This window comes from Ranitomeya imitator, chromosome 5 (assembly GCF_032444005.1).
Source record: "Ranitomeya imitator isolate aRanImi1 chromosome 5, aRanImi1.pri, whole genome shotgun sequence".
NCBI classification, from domain to species: domain Eukaryota; kingdom Metazoa; phylum Chordata; class Amphibia; order Anura; family Dendrobatidae; genus Ranitomeya; species Ranitomeya imitator.
In genome coordinates this window covers 516,387,411-516,410,335 of record NC_091286.1, presented here as the reverse complement: position 1 = coordinate 516,410,335, position 22,925 = coordinate 516,387,411, and the positions used below count along the sequence as shown (strand labels likewise).

At 41.8% G+C, this 22,925-nt stretch overlaps 1 protein-coding gene across 1 annotated transcript in view; it reads right to left on the bottom strand.

The window, feature by feature from the left end:
• LOC138638306 (glutamate-rich protein 6-like) overlaps nucleotides 1-22,925 on the bottom strand; it is a 128,370-nt gene that overhangs the window by 27,029 nt on the left and 78,416 nt on the right. The window contains exons 9-11 of the mRNA XM_069727516.1: nucleotides 19,890-20,041; nucleotides 13,582-13,667; nucleotides 10,259-10,414 (exon numbers count right to left, since the gene is read on the bottom strand). Of these exons, the coding sequence (XP_069583617.1) occupies nucleotides 10,259-10,414; nucleotides 13,582-13,667; nucleotides 19,890-20,041 (394 nt within the window). The remainder of the gene's footprint in view (nucleotides 1-10,258; nucleotides 10,415-13,581; nucleotides 13,668-19,889; nucleotides 20,042-22,925) is intronic.

Sequence of the window (22,925 nt, the reverse complement as noted above, 5' to 3'; positions counted from 1 at the left end):
GCAGCAAGTCCCGGATCCAAGATGGCCGCGGATCCGGGTCCTGCAGGGAGGGAGGTGGCTTACCAAGTGCCTGCTCAGAGCAGGCACTTGGTAACGCTGCAGCACTCTGAGACAGATCGGTGATCTGTCAGAGTGCTGTGCAAACTGGCAGATCACCGATCTGTATTGTCCCCCCCTGGGACAAAGTAAAAAAGTTTAAAATTTTTTTTACAAGTGTGTAAAAAAAAAGAAAAAAAAAATATTATTCCCATAAATACATTTCTTTATCTAAAAATAAAAACAAAACACAATAAAAATACACATATTTAGTATCGCCGCGTCCGTAACGACCCGACCTATAAAACTGTCCCACTAGTTAACCCCTTCAGTAAACACCGTAAGAAAAAAAAAAACGAGACAAAAAACAACGCTTTATTATCATACCGCCGAACAAAAAGTGGAATAACACGCGATCAAAAAGACGGATATAAATAACCATGGTACCGCTGAAAGCGTCATCTTGTCCCGCAAAAAACGAGCTGCCACACAGCAACATCAGCAAAAAAATAAAAAAGTTATAGTCCTCAGAATAAAGCGATGCAAAAATAATTATTTTTTCTATAAAATAGTTTTTATCGTATAAAAGCGCCAAAACATAAAAAAATGATAAAAATGAGGTGTCGCTGTAACCATACTGACCCGAAGAATAAAACTGCTTTATCAATTTTACCAAACGCGGAACGGTATAAACGCCTCCCCCAAAAGAAATTCATGAATAGCTGGTTTTTGGTAATTCTGCCTCACAAAAATCGGAATAAAAAGCAATCAAAAAAATGTCACGCGCCGGAAAATGTTACCAATAAAAACGTCAACTCGTCCCGCAAAAAACAAGACCTCACATGACTCTGTGGACTCAAATATGGAAAAATTATAGCTCTCAAAATGTGGTAACGCAAAAAATATTTTTTGCAATAAAAAGCGTCTTTCAGTGTTTGACGGCTGTCAATCATAAAAATCCGCTAAAAAACCCGCTATAAAAGTAAATCAAACCCCCCTTCATCACCCCCTTAGTTAGGGAAAAATAAAAAAAATAAAAAAATGTATATTTCCATTTTCCCATTAGGGTTAGGGCTAGGGTTAGGGCTAGGGCTAGGGTTAGGGTTATGGCTAGGGTTAAGGCTACGGTTAGGGTTAAGGCCAGGGTTAAGGCTACAGTTAGGGTTAAGGCCACAGTTAGGGTTGGGGCTAAAGTTAGGGTTAGGGTTTGGATTACATTTGCGATTGGGAATAGGGTTGGGATTAGGGTTAGGGGTGTGTCTGGGTTAGAGGTGTGGTTAGGGTTACCGTTGGAATTAGGGTTAGGGGTGTGTTTGGATTAGGGTTTCAGTTATAATTGGGGGGTTTCCACTGTTTAGACACATCAGGGGCTCTCCAAACGCGACATGGCGTCCGATCTCAATTCCAGCCAATTCTGCGTTGAAAAAGTAAAACAGTGCTCCTTCCCTTCCGAGCTCTCCCGTGTGCCCAAACAGGAGTTTACCCCAACATATGGGGTATCAGCGTACTCAGGACAAATTGGACAACAACTTTTCGGGTCCAATTTCTCCTGTTACTTTTGGGAAAATACAAAACTGGGGGCTAAAAAATAATTTTTGTGGGAAAAAAAAATATTTTTTATTTTCACGGCTCTGCGTTAGAAACTGTAGTGAAACACTTGGGGGCTCAAAGTTCTCACAACACATCTAGATAAGTTCCTTGGGGGGTCTAGTTTCCAATATGGGGTCACTTGTGGGGGGTTTCTACTGTTTAGGTACATTAGGAGTTCTGCAAACGCAATGTGATGCCTGCAGACCATTCCATCTAAGTCTGTATTCCAAATGGCGCTCCTTCCCTTCCGAGCCATCCCATGCGCCCAAACGGTGGTTCCCCCCCACATATGGGGTATCAGCGCACTCAGGACAAATTGCACAACAACTTTTGGGGTCCAATTTCTCCTGTTACCCTCGGGAAAATACAAAACTGGGGGCTAAAAAATAATTTCTGTGGGAAAAAATTTTTGTTTTATTTTTACGGCTCTGCATTATAAACTTCTGTGAAGCTCTTGGTGGGTCAAAGTGCTCACCACACATCTAGATAAGTTCCTTAGGGGGTCTAGTTTCCAAAATGGTGTCACTTGTGGGGGGTTTCAATGTTTAGGCACATCAGTGGCTCTCCAAACGCAACATGGCGTCTCATCTCAATTCCTGTGAATTTTGCATTGAAAAATCAAACGGCGCTCCTTCCCTTCCGAGCAATCCCATGCGCCCAAACAGTGGTTTACCCCCACATATGGGGTATCAGAGTACTCAGGACAAATTGTGCAACAACTTTTTGGTTTCAATTTCTTTCTCTTACCATTGGGAAAATAAAAAATTGGGGGCGAAAAGATAATTTTTGTGAAAAAAAAATTATTTTTTATTTTTACGGTTCTGCATTATAAACTTCTGTGAAGCACTTGGTGGGTCAAAGTGCTCACCACACCTCTAGATAAGTTCCTTAGGGGGTCTAGTTTCCAAAATGGTGTCACTTGTGGGGGGTTTCAATGTTTAGGCACATCAGTGGCTCTCCAAACGCAACATGGCGTCCCATCTCAATTCCAGTCAATTTTGCATTAAAAAGTCAAATGGCGCTCCTTCACTTCCAAGCTCTGTCATGCGCCCAAACAGTGGTTTACCTCCACTTATGGGGAGCGGCGTACTCAGGACAAATTGTACAACAACTTTTGGGGTCCATTTTCTCCTGTAACCCTTGGTAAAATAAAACAAATTGGAGCTGAATAAATTTTTTGTGAAAAAAAGTTAAATGTTAATTTTTATTTAAACATTACAAAAATTACTGTGAAACACCTGAAGGGTTAATAAACTTCTTGAATGTGGTTTTGAGAACCTTGAGGGGTGCAGTTTTTAGAATGGAGTCACACTTGGGTATTTTCTATCATATAGACCCCTCAAAATGACTTCAAATGAGATGTGGTCCCTAAAATAAAATGGTGTGGTAAAAATGAGAAATTGCTGGTCAACTTTTAACCCTTATAACTCCCTAAGAAAAAAAAAATTTTGGGTTCCAAAATTGTGCTGATGTAAAGTAGACATGTGGGAAATGTTACTTACTAAGTATTTTGTGTGACATATCTCTGAGATTTAATTGCATAAAAATTCAAAGTTGGAAAATTGCGAAATTTTCAAAATTTTCGCCATATTTCCGTTTTTTTCACAAATAAACGCAGGTAATATCAAAGAAATTTTACCACTATCATGAAGTACAATATGTCACGAGAAAACAATGTCAGAATCACCGGGATCCGTTGAAGCGTTCCAGAGTTATAACCTCATAAATAGACAGTGGTCAGAATTGTAAAAATTGGCCCGGTCCATAACATGCAAACCAACCTTGGGGGTAAAGGGGTTAAACCTGAAAGGCTACACTTGAATTGCATTTCATGTGTTTCTTTTTAAATCCAAAATAGAGACATGCAGATCTGAAAGCACGATGATTCGGTCACTGTCCAAATATTTCTAGACCTAACTGTATGTGCATAATATATACCGTATTTTCTGGTGTCTAAGATGACTGGGCGTATAAGGCGACCCCCAACTTTTCCATATAAAATATGGAGTTTGGGATATACTCACCATATAAGACGGGGGTCTGTTATGATTTGGTGGCCTTGGAGCAGCATGAGACGTACTCTGGAGAAGGTGGTCCCAGTACTGACCGCAACCCCTGAACCTACAGTAGCAACGCAACTAAAAGCAGCCGTGGGGGGTAACTAACTCTCCCTAGACCCCTCGGCACAGCCTAAGATCTAACTACCCCTAAAGACAGAAACAGGAAACCTATCTTGCCTCAGAGAAAATTCCCAAAGGATAGATAGCCCCCCACAAATATTGACTGTGAGAGGAGAGGGAAATAACATACGTAGAAATGAAATCAGAATTTAGCATAGGAGGCCATACTAGCTAAAAAGAAAGAATAGAACAGACTACTATGCAGTCAGTATAAAAACACTAGAAAATATCCACTGCAGAAAATACGGATCACCACATCTGACTAAAGACATGGGGGGTATATCTGCATCTCCAGAGAAATAGCTAGGCTGCAAAAAATCCTTCACAGACCAAGCTGGACAAGACAAAAACATGAAAATGCACAGAATTATAAGGTCCACTGCAGGTGGACAGCAAAAACAAAGCCAGGACTTATCTTTGTAGAAAAACACAGCAAACTGGAGAGACCAGCAGGGAAGTGAATCCTTCAAGAACAATGGACAACTGGCACTGACTAAAGGATCCTGCAAAGCTATATACCCCAGTCCGTCCTGCAATTAGTAGATACACATGTCCACTCCTGCAATCCAGACACAACTGCATTACCCTCTACAAACACCGGAGGGAGCCCAAAAGCTGAATTCACAACAGTACCCCCCCCCTTGAGGAGGGGTCACCGAACTCTCACCAGAGCCCCCAGGCCGATCAGGATGAGCCTGATGAAAGGATCGAACCAAATCAACGGCATGGACATCAGAGGCAGAAACCCAAGAAATATCCTCCTGGCCATAACCCTTCCACTTGACAAGGTACTGAAGCTTCCGCCTCGAAAAACGAGAATCCAAAATCTTCTCAACAACATATTCCAACTCCCCATCGACCAATACAGGGGCCGGAGGATCAACAGAGGGAACAACGGGCTCCACATATTTCCGCAATAAAGATTTATGGAAGACATTATGAATAGCAAACGAGGCCGGAAGCGCCAGGCAAAAGGACACAGGATTAATAGTCTCAGAAATCCTATAAGGACCAATAAATCAAGGCTTAAACTTAAGGGAAGAAACCTTCATAGGAACATGACGGGAAGATAACCAAACCAGATCCCCAATCCGAAGCCGGGAGCCAACACACCGACGACGATCAGCAAAACGTTGAGCCTCCTCCTGAGACAACACCAAATTGTACACCACATAAGCCCAAATCTGCTGCAACCTGTCGACCACAGAATCCACACCAGGAAGGTCAGAAGGCTCAACCTGCCCAGAAGAAAAACGAGGATGAAAACCAAAATTACAAAAAAAAGGCGAAACCAAAGTAGCCGAACTAGCCCGATTATTAAGGGCAAACTCGGCCAATGGCAAAAAAGCCACCCAATCATCCTGATCAGCAGACACAAAGCATCTCAAATAGGTCACCAAGGTCTGATTAGTTCACTCAGTCTGGCCATTTGTCTGAGGATGAAATGCAGATGAAAAAGACAAATCAATGCCCAGCTTGGCACAAAAGGCCCGCCAAAACCTAGAAACAAACTGGGAACCTCTGTCGGACACAATATTCTCCGGAATACCATGCAAACGGACCACATGCTGAAAAAACAATGGAACCAAATCAGAAGAAGAAGGCAATTTAGGCAAAGGCACCAAATGAACCATCTTAGAAAACCGGTCACAGACAACCCAGATAACTGACATTCTTTGGGAAACAGGAAGATCGGAAATAAAATCCATAGAAATATGTGTCCAGGGCCTCTCGGGGACCGGTAATGGCAAAAGCAACCCACTAGCGCGGGAACAGCAAGGCTTAGCCCGCGCACAAATCCCACAGGACTGCACAAAAGAACGCACATCCCGCGACAAAGAAGGCCACCAAAAGGACCTACTAACCAAATCTCTGGTACCAAAAATCCCAGGATGGCCAGCCAACACAGAACAATGAACCTCAGAAATCACTTTAGTAGTCCATCTATCAGGAACAAACAGTTTTCCCACAGGACAGCGGTCAGGCTCATCAGCCTGAAATTCCTGAAGAACCTGTCGCAAATCAGGGGAGATGGCAGAAAGAATCACCCCTTCCTTCAAAATGCCGACCGGCTCAAGAACCCCAGGGGAATCAGGAAAAAAACTCCTAGAGAGGGCATCCGCCTTAACATTCTTAGTACCAGGAATGTACGAGACCACAAAATCAAAACGGGAGAAAAACAGGGACCATCGAGCCTGTCTAGGATTCAGCCGTTTGGCAGACTCGAGGTAAATCAGATTCTTATGATCGGTCAGGACCACAATACGGTGCTTGGCCCCCTCAAGCCAATGTCGCCACTCCTCAAATGCCCACTTCATAGCCAACAACTCCCGATTGCCGACATCATAATTGCGTTCCGCAGGCGAAAACTTCCGAGAAAAGAAGGCACACGATTTCATCAAGGAACCATCAGAATTCCTCTGAGACAAAACGGCCCCTGCCCCAATCTCAGACGTGTCAACCTCAACCTGAAATGGAAGAGAAACATCTGGCTGATGCAACACAGGGGCAGAAGTAAATCGGCGTTTAAGCTCCTGAAAGGCAGAAACAGCCGCGGATGACCAATTCGTCACATCAGCGCCTTTCTTGGTCAAATCGGTCAGAGATTTAACCACACTGGAGAAGTTGGCAATGAAACGACGATAAAAATTAGCAAAGCCCAAGAATTTCTGAAGGCTCTTCACAGATGTGGGCTGAATCCAATCATGAATGGCCTGAACCTTAACCGGATCCATTTCTATAGATGAGGGAGGAAAAAATGAAACCCAAAAAAGAAACCTTCTGCACTCCAAAGAGGCACTATGACCCCTTCACAAATAAAGCATTATTACGGAGGATCTGAAATACCATCCTGACCTGTTTCACATGAGACTCCCAATCATTGGAAAAAAATCAAAATATCATCCAAATATACAACCATGAATTTATCAAGATAACTCTGAAAGATATCATGCATAAAGGATTGGAACACAGATGGGGCATTAGAGAGTCCGAATGGCATCACAAGGTATTCAAAATGGCCTTCAGGCGTATTAAATGCAGTTTTCCATTCGTCACCCTGCTTGATACGAATAAGATTATATGCCCCTCGAAGGTCAATCTTAGTAAACCAGCTAGCCCCCTTAATCCTAGCAAACAAATCAGTAAGCAAAGGCAAGGGGTATTGAAATTTGACCGTGATCTTATTCAAGAGGCGATAATCAATACAGGGTCTCAAGGAGCCATCCTTCTTAGCAACAAAAAAGAACCCTGCTCCCAACGGTGAAGAGGATGGCTGAATATGCCCTTTCTCCAAAGACTCCTTAATATAGCTCCGCATGGCGGTATGTTCAGGCACAGACAGGTTGAAAAGTCGGCCTTTAGGGAACTTACAACCTGGAATCAAATCAATAGCATAATCACAGTCCCTATGCGGTGGAAGGGAACTGGACTTGGGCTCATCGAATACATCCTGGAAGTCAGACAAAAACTCAGGAACTTCAGAAGAGGGGGAAGAGGAAATTGACATCAAAGGAACCTGATCATGAACCCCCTGACAGCCCCAACTAGTCACAGACATGGATTTCCAATCTAACACCGGATTATGTAGCTGCAACCATGGAAAACCCAGCACAATATCATCATGCAAATTATGCAACACCAGAAAACAACAATCTTCCTGATGGGCTGGAGCCATGCACATGGTCAGCTGTGTCCAAAACTGAGGTTTATTTTTAGCCAACGGTGTAGCATCAATGCCCCTCAAAGGAATAGGGCTCTGCAAAGGCTGCAAGGGAAAACCACAACGTCTGGCAAATTCTAAGTCCATTAAGTTCAGAGCGGCGCCTGAATCCACAAATGCCATGACAGAAAATGATGATAATGAGCAGATCAAGGTCACAGATAACAGAAATTTAGGTTGTACAGTACTGATGGCAACAGAACTAGCGATTCTCTTAGTACGCTTAGGGCAATCAGAAATAACATGAGCAGAATCGCCGCAGTAAAAACACAACCTATTCTGACGCCTGAATGTTTGACGTTCAGCTCTAGACAAAATCCTATCACACTGCATAGGCTGAGGGCTCCGCTCAGAAGACAACGCCACAGTGTGCACAATTCTGCGCTGGCGCAAGCGCCGATCAATCTGAATGGCCAGAGACATTGAATCACTCAGACCAGCAGGCGTGGGGAACCCCACCATAACATCTTTAACGGATTCAGAAAGACCCTTTATGAAAATTGCCGCCAAGGCATCCTCATTCCATTTAGTCAGTACAGACCATTTTCTAAATTTCTGGCAATACAATTCTGCCGCTTCTTGACCTTGACACAGGGCTAACAAGATTTTCTCAGCCTGATCCACAGAATTAGGCTCATCATACAACAACCCCAATGCCTGAAAGAACGAATCAACATTAAGCAAAGCAGGATTGCCAGATTCCAGGGAAAATGCCCAATCCTGTGGGTCACCACGCAGCAGAGATATGATGATTTTAACCTGCTGAATAGTATCACCAGAATACCGGGCTCTTAATGCAAAAAACAGTTTACAGTTATTTTTCAAACTCAAAAATTTGGATCTGTCACCAAAGAATAAATCAGGAGTGGGAATCTTAGGTTCTAAGGCAGGAGTCTGAACAATGAAATCTGAAATCCCCTGTACCCTAGCAGCAAGCTGATCCACCCGAGAAACTAACTCCTGAAGATTCATGTTAATACTAGACTCCGTAGCCACCCAGAGGTAAAGAGGGAGGAACAGACCAAACAGGCTGAGGAAAAAAAAAATGGCTCAAAATCTTTCCACCCTTCTTCTGAGATGCAATTAACTCATTGTTGGCCAGTTGTACTGTTATGAATTGGTGGCCTTGGAGCAGCATGAGACGTACTCTGGAGAAGGTGGTCCCTGTACTGACCGCAACCCCTGAACCTAGCAACGCAACGAAAAGCAGCCGTGGGGGGTACCTAACTCTCCCTAGACCCCTCGGCACAGCCTAAGATCTAACTACCCCTAAAGACAGAATCAGGAAACCTATCTTGCCTCAGAGAAAATTCCCAAAGGATAGATAGCCCCCCACAAATATTGACTGTGAGAGGAGAGGGAAATAACATACGTAGAAATGAAATCAGAATTTAGCATAGGAGGCCATACTAGCTAAAAAGAAAGAATAGAACAGAGTACTATGCGGTCAGTATAAAAACACTAGAAAATATCCACCGCAGAAAATACGGATCACCACATCTGACTAAAGACATGGGGGGTATATCTGCATCTCCAGAGAAATAGCTAGGCTGCAAAAAATCCTTCACAGACCAAGCTGGACAAGATAAAAACATGAAAATGCACAGAACTATAAGGTCCACTGCAGGTGGACAGCAAAAACAAATGTTCCGTCCTGCAATTAGTAGATACACATGTCCACTCCTGCAATCCAGACACAACTGCATTACCCTCTACAACCACCGGAGGGAGCCCAAAAGCTGAATTCACAACAGGGGTCATCTTATACGCCCAGTCATCTTATACGGCGTGTGCAGTACGGATGGTTCCCAGGGTCTGGAAGAGAGGAAATTCTCCTTCAAGCCCTGGGATCCATATTCATGTAAAAAAAAGAATAAAAATAAAAAATATGGGATATACTTACCCTCCGACGGCCCCCGGCTCTCAGCTGTGCAAGCGGCGGCCTCCGTTCCTAAGGATGCATCGAGTGAAGGACCTTAGATGACGTCACGGTCACATGACGTCATCTAAGGTCCTTCGCTCGATGCATCCTTAGGAACGGGGGCCGCCGCTTGCACCGCTGAGAGCAGGGGGCCGTCAGAGGGTAAGTATATCCCATATTTTTTATTTTTATTCTTTTTTTTTTTTTACATGAATATGGATCCCAGTTCCTGAACGAGAGTCTCCTCTCCACCAGACCCTGGGAACCATCCAGGACCGCTCCCTGCACACGCCGTACCCGGTGTATAAGACGACCCCCGACTTTTGAGATGATTTTCAGGGGTTAAAAAGTCATCTTATACGCCGGAAAATACGGTATATATATATATATATATATATATATATATATATAATATACTGTATGTATATATATATATATACTGTATATTCATATATATAATATAGTATTTTTAGTATGTGGATGTCTTTTATTGCTTACAGCTTGTTCACTTCCAAGAAATGCTATTTTCATGATCATCAGCAACACACCACAATCTTTGAGTTGGCCGCTTATGGTAACACACGCATTGGAAGGTGGCCAGCTCAGTTAATATTAGCAGCAGAGCTGTGAATGTGCAGGGAGCGACTCTTATTAATATCTCAGCAAATTAGCCTTAGCAGACTGGTCTATTGACTTTAATTACATCAAGCCCTACTACCTGAAAAGAATCATAATGCTGACAGGACCGTTTGGCTCATTAGGTAAGATGCACATGTGGACTATGTAAGCTAAAAGTAGGGTGGCACATACCATACATTCTTGTTTAGGTGGTAGCAGGTAGCTTTCCCAGAAGATCCAAATACCGCTAGGATGTCTGCGCTGTGCTCTCTGTCTTCTTGAACAATGCAGACTGATTCTTTTACTTTACTTGGAATAATAATGATGGCCAGATTACCCGACGGATAGCTGCAAGATAAGGCCAATAACCAGTAATCTTATTGGCACATATTTGTGACTGCATGATACACAGATATTCTATGCAGCCTCCGGGCTGGCGGGAGAGAATATTCTGCTGCTGTGCTTCCCCGCTAATTGGTATGTATAAAATAATTACTACATGCTATCACATACAGTAGGTTTATTTGCCAACTTTTTGGGGGACAAAAACATTGCTGCAAAACAATAGCTGCAAGTAGTGAAACATGAAACACTACAAATAGTGGCCTTTTATATGGTGTTTTTCTAATCCAAATTAAGTGCATATTTTGACATAGTTACCAACAATGTTGTTGATATTTTGGACATTAAGCCTCATCTGTGGTCCAACCAATGAATGTCTCTCTTCTCAACATCGACCCCCAAAATTTGAATAAAATCAACACCATCTCACCCCCAAATACTCCATTTTTAAATTAATTCCACTTTGATCCCAAGAAATTTTTGACATTGCGAGGACTAATTTTGAAAAATCATGACATGCTTTGGGAAACTGTTAAAAGTATGTTTTGGGTGTTCCTCCTCCCACCCAAAAATGCAGCATCTTTTTGACATGTTCTTTTATCAGGGCTTTCTTCATAAACTTCTCTATAGAAAAAAAAAAGGCGAAAAAAATCCACGTAACATAACCACAAACACAAAAATTGGCATAAAAAGAATGCTTATAAAAAATACATGAAATTCATGCCATTTAAAAAAGGCCACCAAAGTGTATGTGTGAAGGAAGCCTACAGAACTTATAAGGAACCTTCAAAAGGAACCTGTCACCAGGTTTGGCTGATATAAGATACGGCCATCACCTTTCAGGGCTGATATACAGCATTCTATAATGCTGTAGATAAGCCCCGATCTGAGCCGCAAGAGAAGAAAAATACATTTTATTATACTCACCTGCAGGGAGATTCGGTCCGATGGGTGTCACAGGTCCTGGTCCGACACATCCCATCTTCTTGTGATGCCACCCTTCTCCTTGCTTCATGGCTCCCGGAATCATACTCCTGCACAGGAGTTCGTGTTTTCCCTGTTGAGGGCAGAGCAAAGCACTGCAGTGTGCAGGCGTGGGGCCTTTCTGACCTTTCCCGATGCCTGCGCGCTGCAGTACTTTGTTCTGCCCTCAACAGGGAAAAGACGTACTCCTGCGCAGGAGCGTGATGCGGGGAGCCATGAAGCAAGCAGGAGGGCGGCATCACAAAAAGATGGGAGGCGCCGGACCAGGACCTGCGACACCCATCGGACCGGACTGCCCCCGGGTGAGTATAGCAAAACTTATTTTTCTTCTCTTGCAGGTTGGATGGAGGGCTTATCTACAGCATTATACAATGCTGTAGATAAGCCCTGAAAGGCGGTGGCCGTAACATATATCGGCCAAACCTTTAAGTTGGACATGCAGTCCGGTGTTTGAACAGTGTGGAGAAGCTGAGTAGAATAATCGATAATTATGTACAGTGAATGGAATGACTGAACAATGTGTCCAAAAACGCTCATCCATTGTGCATAAAATCGTTTATGCGAATAAAAAAATGTTGATTATTTTTTTAGAATAGTGTAAAGTAAATGGAGAGTGTTTGCTCTTTCAGTTATTGACCATCAAAAAGGAGGTGTGGGAATACAAATCCTAAATAGGTCTGGCTCTCTAGCAGTTGGCGTAGTGGAACGAACGCATATTTGTGTCATATTGGTCCTCATTATTACTCTAAGTACTGTTCATGTACATCCGTGAAATTGATAATCTTATTGCCAATTTGATTAACTGTTCTTTATACACAACAGAAATATTTGTACAGTTCTTTATGAATTCATGTGTTCAATATACTTAGTATCACATATGGGATTTGGACATTGAACACAAATACACTTCAGATATCATCTGTCCGTCTGAGCACGGGCACGATATTTAATGTTACAATGTAACGATCACTGTCCAACCATTTCATTCACGATTCTCATCCTGTCAAACAACTGCCTGACATTATTTGCAAGTTGTGAGTTATCATCCCATCAATCATTGTTTAATCCCTTAATGCTCAAATGACGTATGCATCCATCATTGAGCATGTCAGGGACTTTGGAGTGAGCTCAGAGGAAGAATCCGCACCACAGAAGACAGATGCCGACTACATTATATTACTGACATCTGCCTTCAATGGCAGTAATTGGCAAGCTCACCGATTGATGCTGTTAACCTTTTACACAGCAGCATTTAAGTGCCGCAATTCGGCCCAGACGTTAGTCTGGATGTCCACTGTCCCTCCCGCGACGCAATCGCAGGGAGCTGATGGGTTACTATGAAAGCAAGGGGTCCACTCAACACCCCTGTGCCTGTCATGTGATCTCTCCTGTGATGTCTAGCCTGTGGTTTGGCATCATAGGAGACTGGAAACTAACAAAGTAAAACAGGAAAAAGAGAAAAAAAGCTTTTTAAAAATATGAAAAAATAAATAATGTTTCCAGGTGATTTTTAGTGCAGAATGGACGCAATTAAAACAAAACCCTAAAAAAGTTGTGGATTTTTTTTTTCCGTAATTTCACCTAACTTTTAACTTTTTTTTCCAATTTTTCAGCACATCCTATGATAACATAGATGGTGTCATTCAAAAGTACAATTAGTCCCACAAAAAAACAAAACCTCATATGGCTATGTCGGAGGGAAGAAAAAAAAATTAGGGATCCTGGAAAAATGAAAGCTTAAAAATGAAAAATTGCTTGGTTGTTAAGGGGTTAAACAATTATCTGCTAACAAACCTTAACTAGCGAAGTAATATTTAGGAGCATATATACAGTATACTGTACTTAATTCTCTTATGACACCTCTCTCAACGATAAGCAGTGGAAAACCTGCTGAGGATTTTTCCACACAGGTCAATAAGGCGGCAACAAGCCCCATGGCGGTGCCACAATAACTGCATATTATTTTCTCAGTTGGCATTAAAGCAAAAGATTGTATCTATTTAATGAGAAAAATATTAAACCATGCAAGCAAAGCCACAGGACAAATATGAATAACGCTCAGTGTCTTTATTCCCTACCTGGTGTCGTGCTTATGCCCATTATGAGGAATACCAGAGAATACACGAGGGCTCTACACACTAAGACATTTATCATAATAAAGAAGGCAAAGTTTGGAGTGCAAAGGATACAAAATTTGTGCACTTCCATCTGGAAATACTGTAAGGAATTTCCTCCCTGTCCTGTAGTATTTTTCGACAAATCTTCCTGGGATTATCTGAAATAAAGCATGAAGTATTGTAATAGTATCAACGCATCTAGCTTTCATATTGGCACAACTGCACAAGAGCCATACATGTGACATCTACAAGATAACTAATTGTGGTATAGAGTATTTCAGGTTTGCCATATTATGTTATATAGTCTGTTGCTCCTTCTCACCACCATTATCACCACATGATACATAGATTAGACAAAAAATGTATTATAAAAAGTTTTTTATATATACATTTTTACTGTCCAGATTTTGCAGTGTACTACAGATCTTCACCAACTTGACAAATGCAGAATTATAAATACTGTATGTACCCCTATTCAAAATAGATGTTATTAAAATGGAGGCCTACCTTCAGTTTAAGGAGCCCCAGTTTGGGATTCATTAACTCCCTAGTGGACTACGTTATGTTTACATTCGTCCTTTTAAATACATACAGCTCTGGCAAAAATTAAGAGACCATTGCAAAATGTTCAGTTTGTCTGATTTGTCTCTTTATAGGTATATTTTTGAGTAAAATGTAAATTATTTTATTCTATAAACTTCTGACAACTTGTCTCCGAATTTCCAAGCAATAAATTTTGTTTGTTTTTTTCTGAAAAGGAGAAATGGTCCAAAAAACAAAACAGAACAAAACAGTGCTTTCAGACCTCAAATAATGCAAAGAAATCATTCATATCAGTTCACAATCATTTAGAAACATCAATACTAATGTTTTAACTCAGGAAGAGTTCAGTTTGTGGAATAACCATGATTTTTAGTCACAGCTTTCATGCGTCTTGACATGCTTTCCACCAGTCTTTCACCCTGCTTCTGGAGCAAACATTTAAGCAGTTCTTCTTTGTTTGATGGCTTGTGACTATCCATCATCCTCTTGATTATATTCCAGAGGTTTTCAATGGGGTTCAGGTCTGGAGATTGGGCTGCCCATGACAGGGTTTTGATGTGGTGGTCTCTTAATTTTTGCCAGAGCTGTATATACAATGCCAATTGTATTTGCGCATTATGTAAAGTTAAGTTGGATCTTGAAAAAAGTAATAAGCTCCAGTTATCGTGGTTTGGAATAATTAACGCAATTAGAATGAATGTCTTACCCATCTTTAAATACTTTTTCCAGACCATAGCCATTTACTTGCCTGCCTCCTTCATTTTACATTTTAAGCTGCTATAACCAGATTTATCTGGGCACAGAAACATCCCAGTTTGTCATATCATTTACAGAGCAAAGCTAAACAGTCAGGTGGGGCGACCATTCCACATTTCCTCCTCTAAAGCTGTGCTTCTTTAGGCACCTGCATCCTAAACTTATTCCATCATAATAGGGCCAAGAAAGGGGTTGAAATAGAAACTTTGCAATATAAATACATCACTCTGGCAGCAATATGGACAACAATCACTACTCTTACAGACATTAATATCCTCCGATTCCTCACTAAAAACCTTTTGCTTTCCTCCACCTCGGAGATTCACAGGAGGACAGTCAAGCAGTGAGTTCCAACACCTCTTTCCCCTGTTCTTCCGTAATCGGCCCCACATCGCCTTCCCATTTTAATTTAGCTTTCAGGAGATGGTCTCCTATGCAAAACTGTGAGAGCTGCTGATGGATTTTTTAAATTAAACCGGTTGTATATCTTCCCTCCGCTATTGAGTCTAGTAAATAATTTTTCCGCAGCGTTAAACTGAGTGACATATATATTCCTTAGTTGTAGCTATTGAAAGAAGAGGCCGTGAGGCAATCCAAACTCTTGTTAAAGTTTGTTAAAGCTTTTAAGTGTTCTAATTTCTATTAACTGATCTAAAGTCTGAATTCCCCTTGATTTCCAACCTCCGAAACCAGTCAATTTGTCAAACTCCACCAGTTGCTGATTTTACAATAATGGGGTAAAATTAGAGTATACCCTCATCCCTAACAGTGTCTTCCCCATGTTCCACACCTTGTACATCATTGCTAAGGTGAGGGTCTCTCTGTGTACTTAGTGCCCACCTCCAGTACGTATCTGGGCGACACCCATATTTGTCTTGAAGGACAAGACTACAATCCTTGACCATACCTCTCTTTTTTCCCACCCATGAAAATATTGCATCTGTGAATCTATAAAATATTTCCATGGATCTGGAATCTCCAAATCTCCCTCAGTTTTGTCCCTTGCACTTTTGCCCTTGTCTTGCACTATATCAGTTCTCTGAACGATGATTGCACCTTTTTGGAATATGGGAGGGGGATCCAACATGGGGAATTATGATGCAAATACAACAATTTTGGCATCAAAATCACTTTAATGAAATTCCCCCTACCTATTACACAGGTAATTTACACCACACATTTATTTTGGTTCTAGATCTATCTAGTAAGGGGTTAATGTTTAAGACTATATAGTCTTTAATATTACAACCGACCACCACACCGAGATATATAAACTGTTCCACCCCTTGTATCCGAGCTGGTGCAATTATTTCCATATGTGGAAGAGGGTCCAGTGGTAATATAGAGGACTTATCCCAATTGATTTTTTAGGCCTGAACTCTGACCAAACTCCTTTATATCTGTCATTATTGGGCCAAAAGATGACTCTATATCACCCACATACAGTAGCAGGTCATCGGCATACAGACTCAAAAATAATTTTTACATAGACTAAATTTATCTTTATTTCAGATAAACAGTTTTCAAATTTGGGATTTGATTATTCCTCCATATACAAGTAGGTATACAGGTATGTACAATTCCAATGCTCCCATTTAAAGGCATTCCAGACATAATAAATACAGATATAGTAAGCAATATACCTCTCCTTACTATTCGGCCTGCAGAGCATAAAGAATATTGTAAGTACTTAAAATCTGACATAAAGAGTGAACTATGTCAAGAGGATTATTGCAGTCCCAGCCTTTAAGATGATTAAGTTGCAAGGCAAAAAAATATTTCCAAGGGCTGGGGACACTAAATCCTCCTCCAGAGCTTTCTGCATGTCAATTTTGGGATTTACACTTGAAGTTGACCCTTCAGTAGCTGCAGTGTAAGAAAGTGAAGACTATTGGCTCTGTAGTGGCCTTCATTGATCTCCAGTCATCATGATCATTGAACAACTTTGGGGAGAACTCAAATACGCCTTTACCTCTAGACTATAGAGAATTACTAGGATTTGTAGGCTTTTTGTAGATTAAAAAATAAAGGGCTTGATCTATCAGAAAAGACCTCAGATCAGAGGTGTAGCTAGGGATTCGGTTTGGGGAAGGGGGGGGGGGGAGGGGGCAAAACTTCTGAGAGTGCCCCTAACCAGGTAACCTTGATTACAACTGTGTGACGTGACGCATCCTAATAGTGGAGGAGAACCTCAGCAGATGGCAGCGATGTTGCTGAAAATCTCTATACAAAGACCAACACTGATATTACCGCCATATGGTCAGTGGTAGATATTAGCCCTACAGAACATATAAGAGATTGCAGCACAGTTATAGATGGTGACTCACAGCTGATGTTCCTTCTGATGGAATCGGTCATTTTTCCCCTCTTTTCCTTCTGGTCCAGACCGACATAACTTCTTCCAGCCAGGACTCGACTGCAGAGATTACAACAAAGACACAATTCACATCTTATAGTTTCAGCCCCTTCCACAATGGGACTATCCCCAACCTGCACAAACTCCTCATCCTGTTGGTACCCCAATGCTGCTGCCGTATGTGACCCTATTACTGCACCTACTGTGTGGTTAGAATATAGTAATGTCATGTGCAAGTGCCCTAGAAAACAGTGCCCACATTTTGCCCCCTACAAAGTAATATTGCCTTGTGTGCCCCTTCGACTCAAAGTAGCCTGAGTTCCCCTATAACAATAAGTGCCCACCTTACATTTACAATGTCCCGAGTCTCCCCCTGTACAGCTCCCCTCTGCACAGTATGATGCTCTCTTATACACAGTATAATGCCCCCTCACTGTATATATACTGACCTCATAGTATTCCCCAAACTGTCTGATGGCTCCAAGACTGTATGATGGCCCGGTCACTGTAATCTCCACACTGTATGATGACCCCCTTGATAGCCTCCATTTAGTATACTGCACCAGAAAGTCCTCAATATAGTATAATGCAATCCCCATAGGCCTCCATATAGTCTAATGTACTCCCCATAGGCTTCCATGTAGTATAATGCATTCCCCATAGGCAGACTCTATATTGTAAAATGCATTTCCCATAGGCAGACCCTATATAGTATAATGCACTCCCCATAGGCAGACTCTATATAGTATAAAGCATTCTCCATAGGAGGACTCTCTGTAGTATAATGCACTCCCCATAGGCAAACTCTATATTGTATAATGCACCACCCATATGCAGACTCTATAGTATAATGCACTCCCCATAGGCACACTCTACAGTATAATGCACCCCCCATAGGGAGACTCTATAGTATAAGGCACTCCCCATAGGCAGACTCTATAGTATAATGCACCCCCATAGGGAGACTCTATATAGTATAATGCACCCCCCATAGGCACACTCTACAGTATAATGCACCACCCATAGGGAGACTCTATAGTATAATGCACTCCCCATAGGCAGACTCTATAGTATAATGCACTCCCCATAGGCAGACTCTATAGTATAATGCACCCCCATAGGGAGACTCTATATAGTATAATGCACCCCCCATAGGCAGACTCTATAGTATAATGCACTCCCCATAGGCACACTCTACAATATAATGCACCCCCCATAGGGAGACTCTATAGTATAATGCACTCCCCATAGGCAGACTCTATAGTATAATGCACCCCCCATAGGCAGACTCTATAGTATAATGCACTCCCCATAGGCAGACTCTATAGTATAATGCACCCCCATAGGGAGACTCTATATAGTATAATGCACTTCCCATAGGCACACTCTACAGTATAATGCACCCCCTCATAGGGAGACTCTATAGTATAATGCACTCCCCATAGGCAGACTCTATAGTATAATGCACTCCCCATAGGCAGACTCTATAGTATAATGCACCCCCATAGGCAGACTCTATATTGTATAATGCATCCCCCATAGGTAGACCCTATAGTATAATGCACTCACCATAGGCAAACTCTATAGTATCATGAACCCCACATAGGGAGACTACATATAGTATAATGCACCCCCATAGGCAGACTCTATAGTATAATGCACCCCCCATAGGTGGATTCTATAGTACAATGCACCCCCAAAGGCAGACTCTATAGTATAATGCACCCCCCAAAGGGAGACTCTATAGTATATGCACCCCCATAGGCAGACTCTATAGTAAAATGCACCCACCATAGGCAGACTATAGTATAATGCACCCCCCATAGGCAGACTCTATAGAATAATGCACCTCCCATAGGCAGAGTCTACATAGTATAATGCATCCCCATAGGCAGACATCCAGCTCCCTGCAGTTAGGCAGTGGAGAGAATGACGTAGGCAGTCATTCCCTCTGAACAGAATAGAGCGGACAAGAAGCAGCTGCTCTGTTGATGTGACCTCACAGGAAGCCACACAATCACCGGCAGGAGAGGTTTGTGACTACTCTGAGCTGGCAGAGATTGGCGCCGGACAGAACAAACGGGTAGTTACTGCCTGTAAGAAAAAAATAAAATAGTCCAGGATAACCCCCTAATATATCTTATCAGAGTATGTATTTCTATTTCTATTTATGAGAGTTCTTCTCCTCCATCTGCCTCCTGAACTCATCATTCACTCTAAAAACAGTTGTCTATATGAGCATGTAGGTCATTGGAAGAATAAAATGTTGCATTGATATCTGCAATCCAAAGTTTTATTCTAGAGAAATCTGTGCCTTTATCATTATTATTATCTAAATGAGCTGTTAAGATCTATAGGCAGGACACAAATCTCTCCAAGAATATGCCTCCAGAGCTTATTATACATTAAAGGGGAGTTACCAGTGTGAGACATGTAATGACTGACAGTCTGCCCTCCTGATCTACATGTCTCACACTGGTAACTCCCCTTTCATTTAAAATGATCTCTGGAGGCAGATTCTCAGGGAGATCAGTGTCCGGCCCATAAATCTTAACAGCTCATATTAAGGAAAATGTGGATTTCTCTGGATTAAGCCTTAGAACTGCAGATATCAAGGTATCATATTTTTCAACTTTCTATGACCTGCATGCCCATATAGACAGTTTAAGAGCGTTGATCCCACTAACAGATTCCCTTTAATACTACAAAGTAATCGAGAACTTACCGTATCATTAGTGAAGTCATATAAGGTTGCCTCTTGATCAAAAGATTCTGCATCAGAAGTTACTTCTTCATTATCTGGAGGAACTGTCCAGTTGTCTCCAGCAGGAGGGGCATTGGACAACTGGTAGGAAATGGTTTTCATGGGCCTCCCATCTGTCATTAAAAGGTAGACCATCAAATACTGTGCATCCATTGTCATATAAGACATACCTTTATTAATAATTGCAGAGAACTTTTCTTGAGGTTCCATAACTAAATGGTTCTCTTTGATCCTGTCAGAATACTGACAAAGTCAACTTTTCTTATTTTGTCTTATCTAAAGACAGTTTGTGGTACAGGCTTTATAGAGGACAGGCATATGTAGTTTTACACTAATTAATAATATACGACAATAAAAAGTTATATAAATGTTGTCTGGTCTCACAAAGTAGAGTCATTGACAGCTCTCCCTTAAAATCACATAGGCAACATTTTACAGTACGTCTAAGCTGTGTGGCATCCTCTCTCCCCTATGCTGTCTTCAGATGTACAGTTGCAATCAAAATCAATCAACCCCCCATGCAAATTCGATTTAGTAGCACAATTTCAAACTTTTTGCGCTTCACAATAAATCAAGCAAACAAGAACAATTTAAATAGTGCAACACAACTAATAAAAGTGGTTTCTCCAAATTCATCACAAAATTCCACTTGTAATGAATACTGCACTTTGAGACTTATTCTACACGATTATTAACAGAGTCTACAGTACCAATTAAAGAACCCTTTAGCTGTTATGATCTGCTGCAAATGTGATGTATTGTCAGACATCAGCTTCTGGCAGTGTCCCTGAGGTATCATCCCATTCATACTGGAAAATGGCCTCCAATTCGCTAATATTCTTGAGTTGCGTACACCAACATCGTTCTTCAAGCCCACCAAAGATTTTCTGTGGGGTGAAAATCAGGCAGTTGAGGACCTCTCCAGAATTTTCCAGGACGTCTGAAACCAAACCTTGATGGACTTTGGGGTATACTTGGGATCATTGTTCTGCTGGAAGGTCTAATGACAGTTCAGCTTCCTCGCAGAAGGGTGATGCTTTCTCCTAAGATTCCCTGATACTCGGTTTAATTCAGATTGTCCTCCACATGCTGCAGGTTTCCAGTGCTAAAAGAAGCAAAGCAGCACCAGAGCATCACAGAGTCACTGCCATTATTCAGTGTAGTCAGGTTGTTCTTTTCAGCATATGCTTCATTCTTCTACTCCTCCAGACTAAACGATGATCCCTAGATTTGAAATATTCCAATTTTGTTTCATCGTTCCACAGAACAGAATTTCTAAACTAACGTTTCTGGTGCTTTTTGGGTCAATAGAGGTGCTGGTTTTGGAGTGCAGACACTGAGACCTTCAGAATTTATTATATGCTCTACTATGCAAACTGAAACCTCAATGCCTGCTGCCAACAAGTCTTATTGCAGGTATATTGCAGTCACTTGAGGGTTTGGGATCTCCTACCCCCTCAGAATCTGGTGGTGATAACCTCCTCTTTCTGCCAAGTAGTATAACCAGTGTTCTTATAGCTTTGATCTCGTATCTCTAGGTAAATTCAATGTGTTTGTACAAGGCAAAGATTTTAGCTCATAACATTTTGAACCATTCTCCAGACAATTCAAAATTACTAGTGAACTGCAGGCCTCTGCCTCTGCCCATGAGGAATAGTTATTTAATATGTTTGCAGTGGGTCATAACAGCCATAGGTGCTCTACTAAATATTAAAAGTGCTTGTCATGATGGGACTGAATAATAAAGTAACGAAAAGTTGCATTTTTAGTTGAATTTGGAGAACTCACTTGTATTAGTTGTGCTTGAAGTATTTCAATTGCTCGTCTGATTTGTTTATTGTGGACTGCAGAAAGTTTGTACATTTTGCTAATAATCCTAATATACAATTGAGGTATACAATAAGCCATATTGCACTAATACCTTTCACCATATAGCATATACTGTCCGGTCTTTATATTTCTTGATGTACAACAGATAATGACCTGTGAGAACAATGACACAACTTCTCTGAGAAGTCCATTGACAAACTTCTGGCTTCCATCCACTGTGCATCCAGAAATAGAAATTTCCAGCAGCTCTTAAATGTTATTAACAGATTGGGCATGGAGATTACAGAACACATTATAACAATATATTACATTTTGGCTGATAATGCACTTCTTTAACATAACATCCACAGCGGCTCCAGGGTAAAGCTTCAATTGTTTCTCATTATCCATTAATACTATCAATGTGAAAAGAGGATTTAAACTACATTGATATTAATGTCCTATCCTTACAAGATCGGTGATGGTCCAAACCCGCCACCCCAATTATCGTCTTTTACCAGCTCTGTTAAAGGGAACCTGTCACCCCCAAAATCGAGGGTGAGCTAAGCCCACTGGAATCAGGGGCTTATTTACAGCATTCTGTAATGCTGTAGATAAGCCCACATGTATCCTAAAAGATGAGAAAAAGAGGTTAGATTATAGTCCCCTGGGCAGGCCATCCGATGTGGGGGGCGTCGCGGTCCGGGGCCTCCCATCTTCAAAGGATGACGTCCTCTTCTGGTCTTCATGCTGCGGCTATGGCGCAGGCGTACTTTGTCTGCCCTGTTGAGGGCAGAGCAAAGTACTGCAGTGCGCAGGCGCCGGGAAAGGTCAGAGAGGCCCAGCGTGAAGACCAGAAAAGGACATCATCTGATGAAGATGGGAGGCGCCGGACCGGACTGCGACACCCATTGGACCGGGACCGCCCCTGGGTGAGTATAATCTAACCTCTTTTTCTTAACTTTTAGGATACATCGGGGGCTTATCTACAGCATTCCAGAATGTTGTAGATAAGCCCCTGATGCTGGTAGGCTTATCTCACCCTCGATTTTGGGGGTGACAGGTTTCCTTTAATGGCAGGATGTAAGCAGTATACGAATTGGAGCAGCACAGCTCCATACACTGCTCAGTGGCCATTACTAGGTACTGCGAGCTGCTATTTCATCTGAATACTGTCGGAGCTGGTAA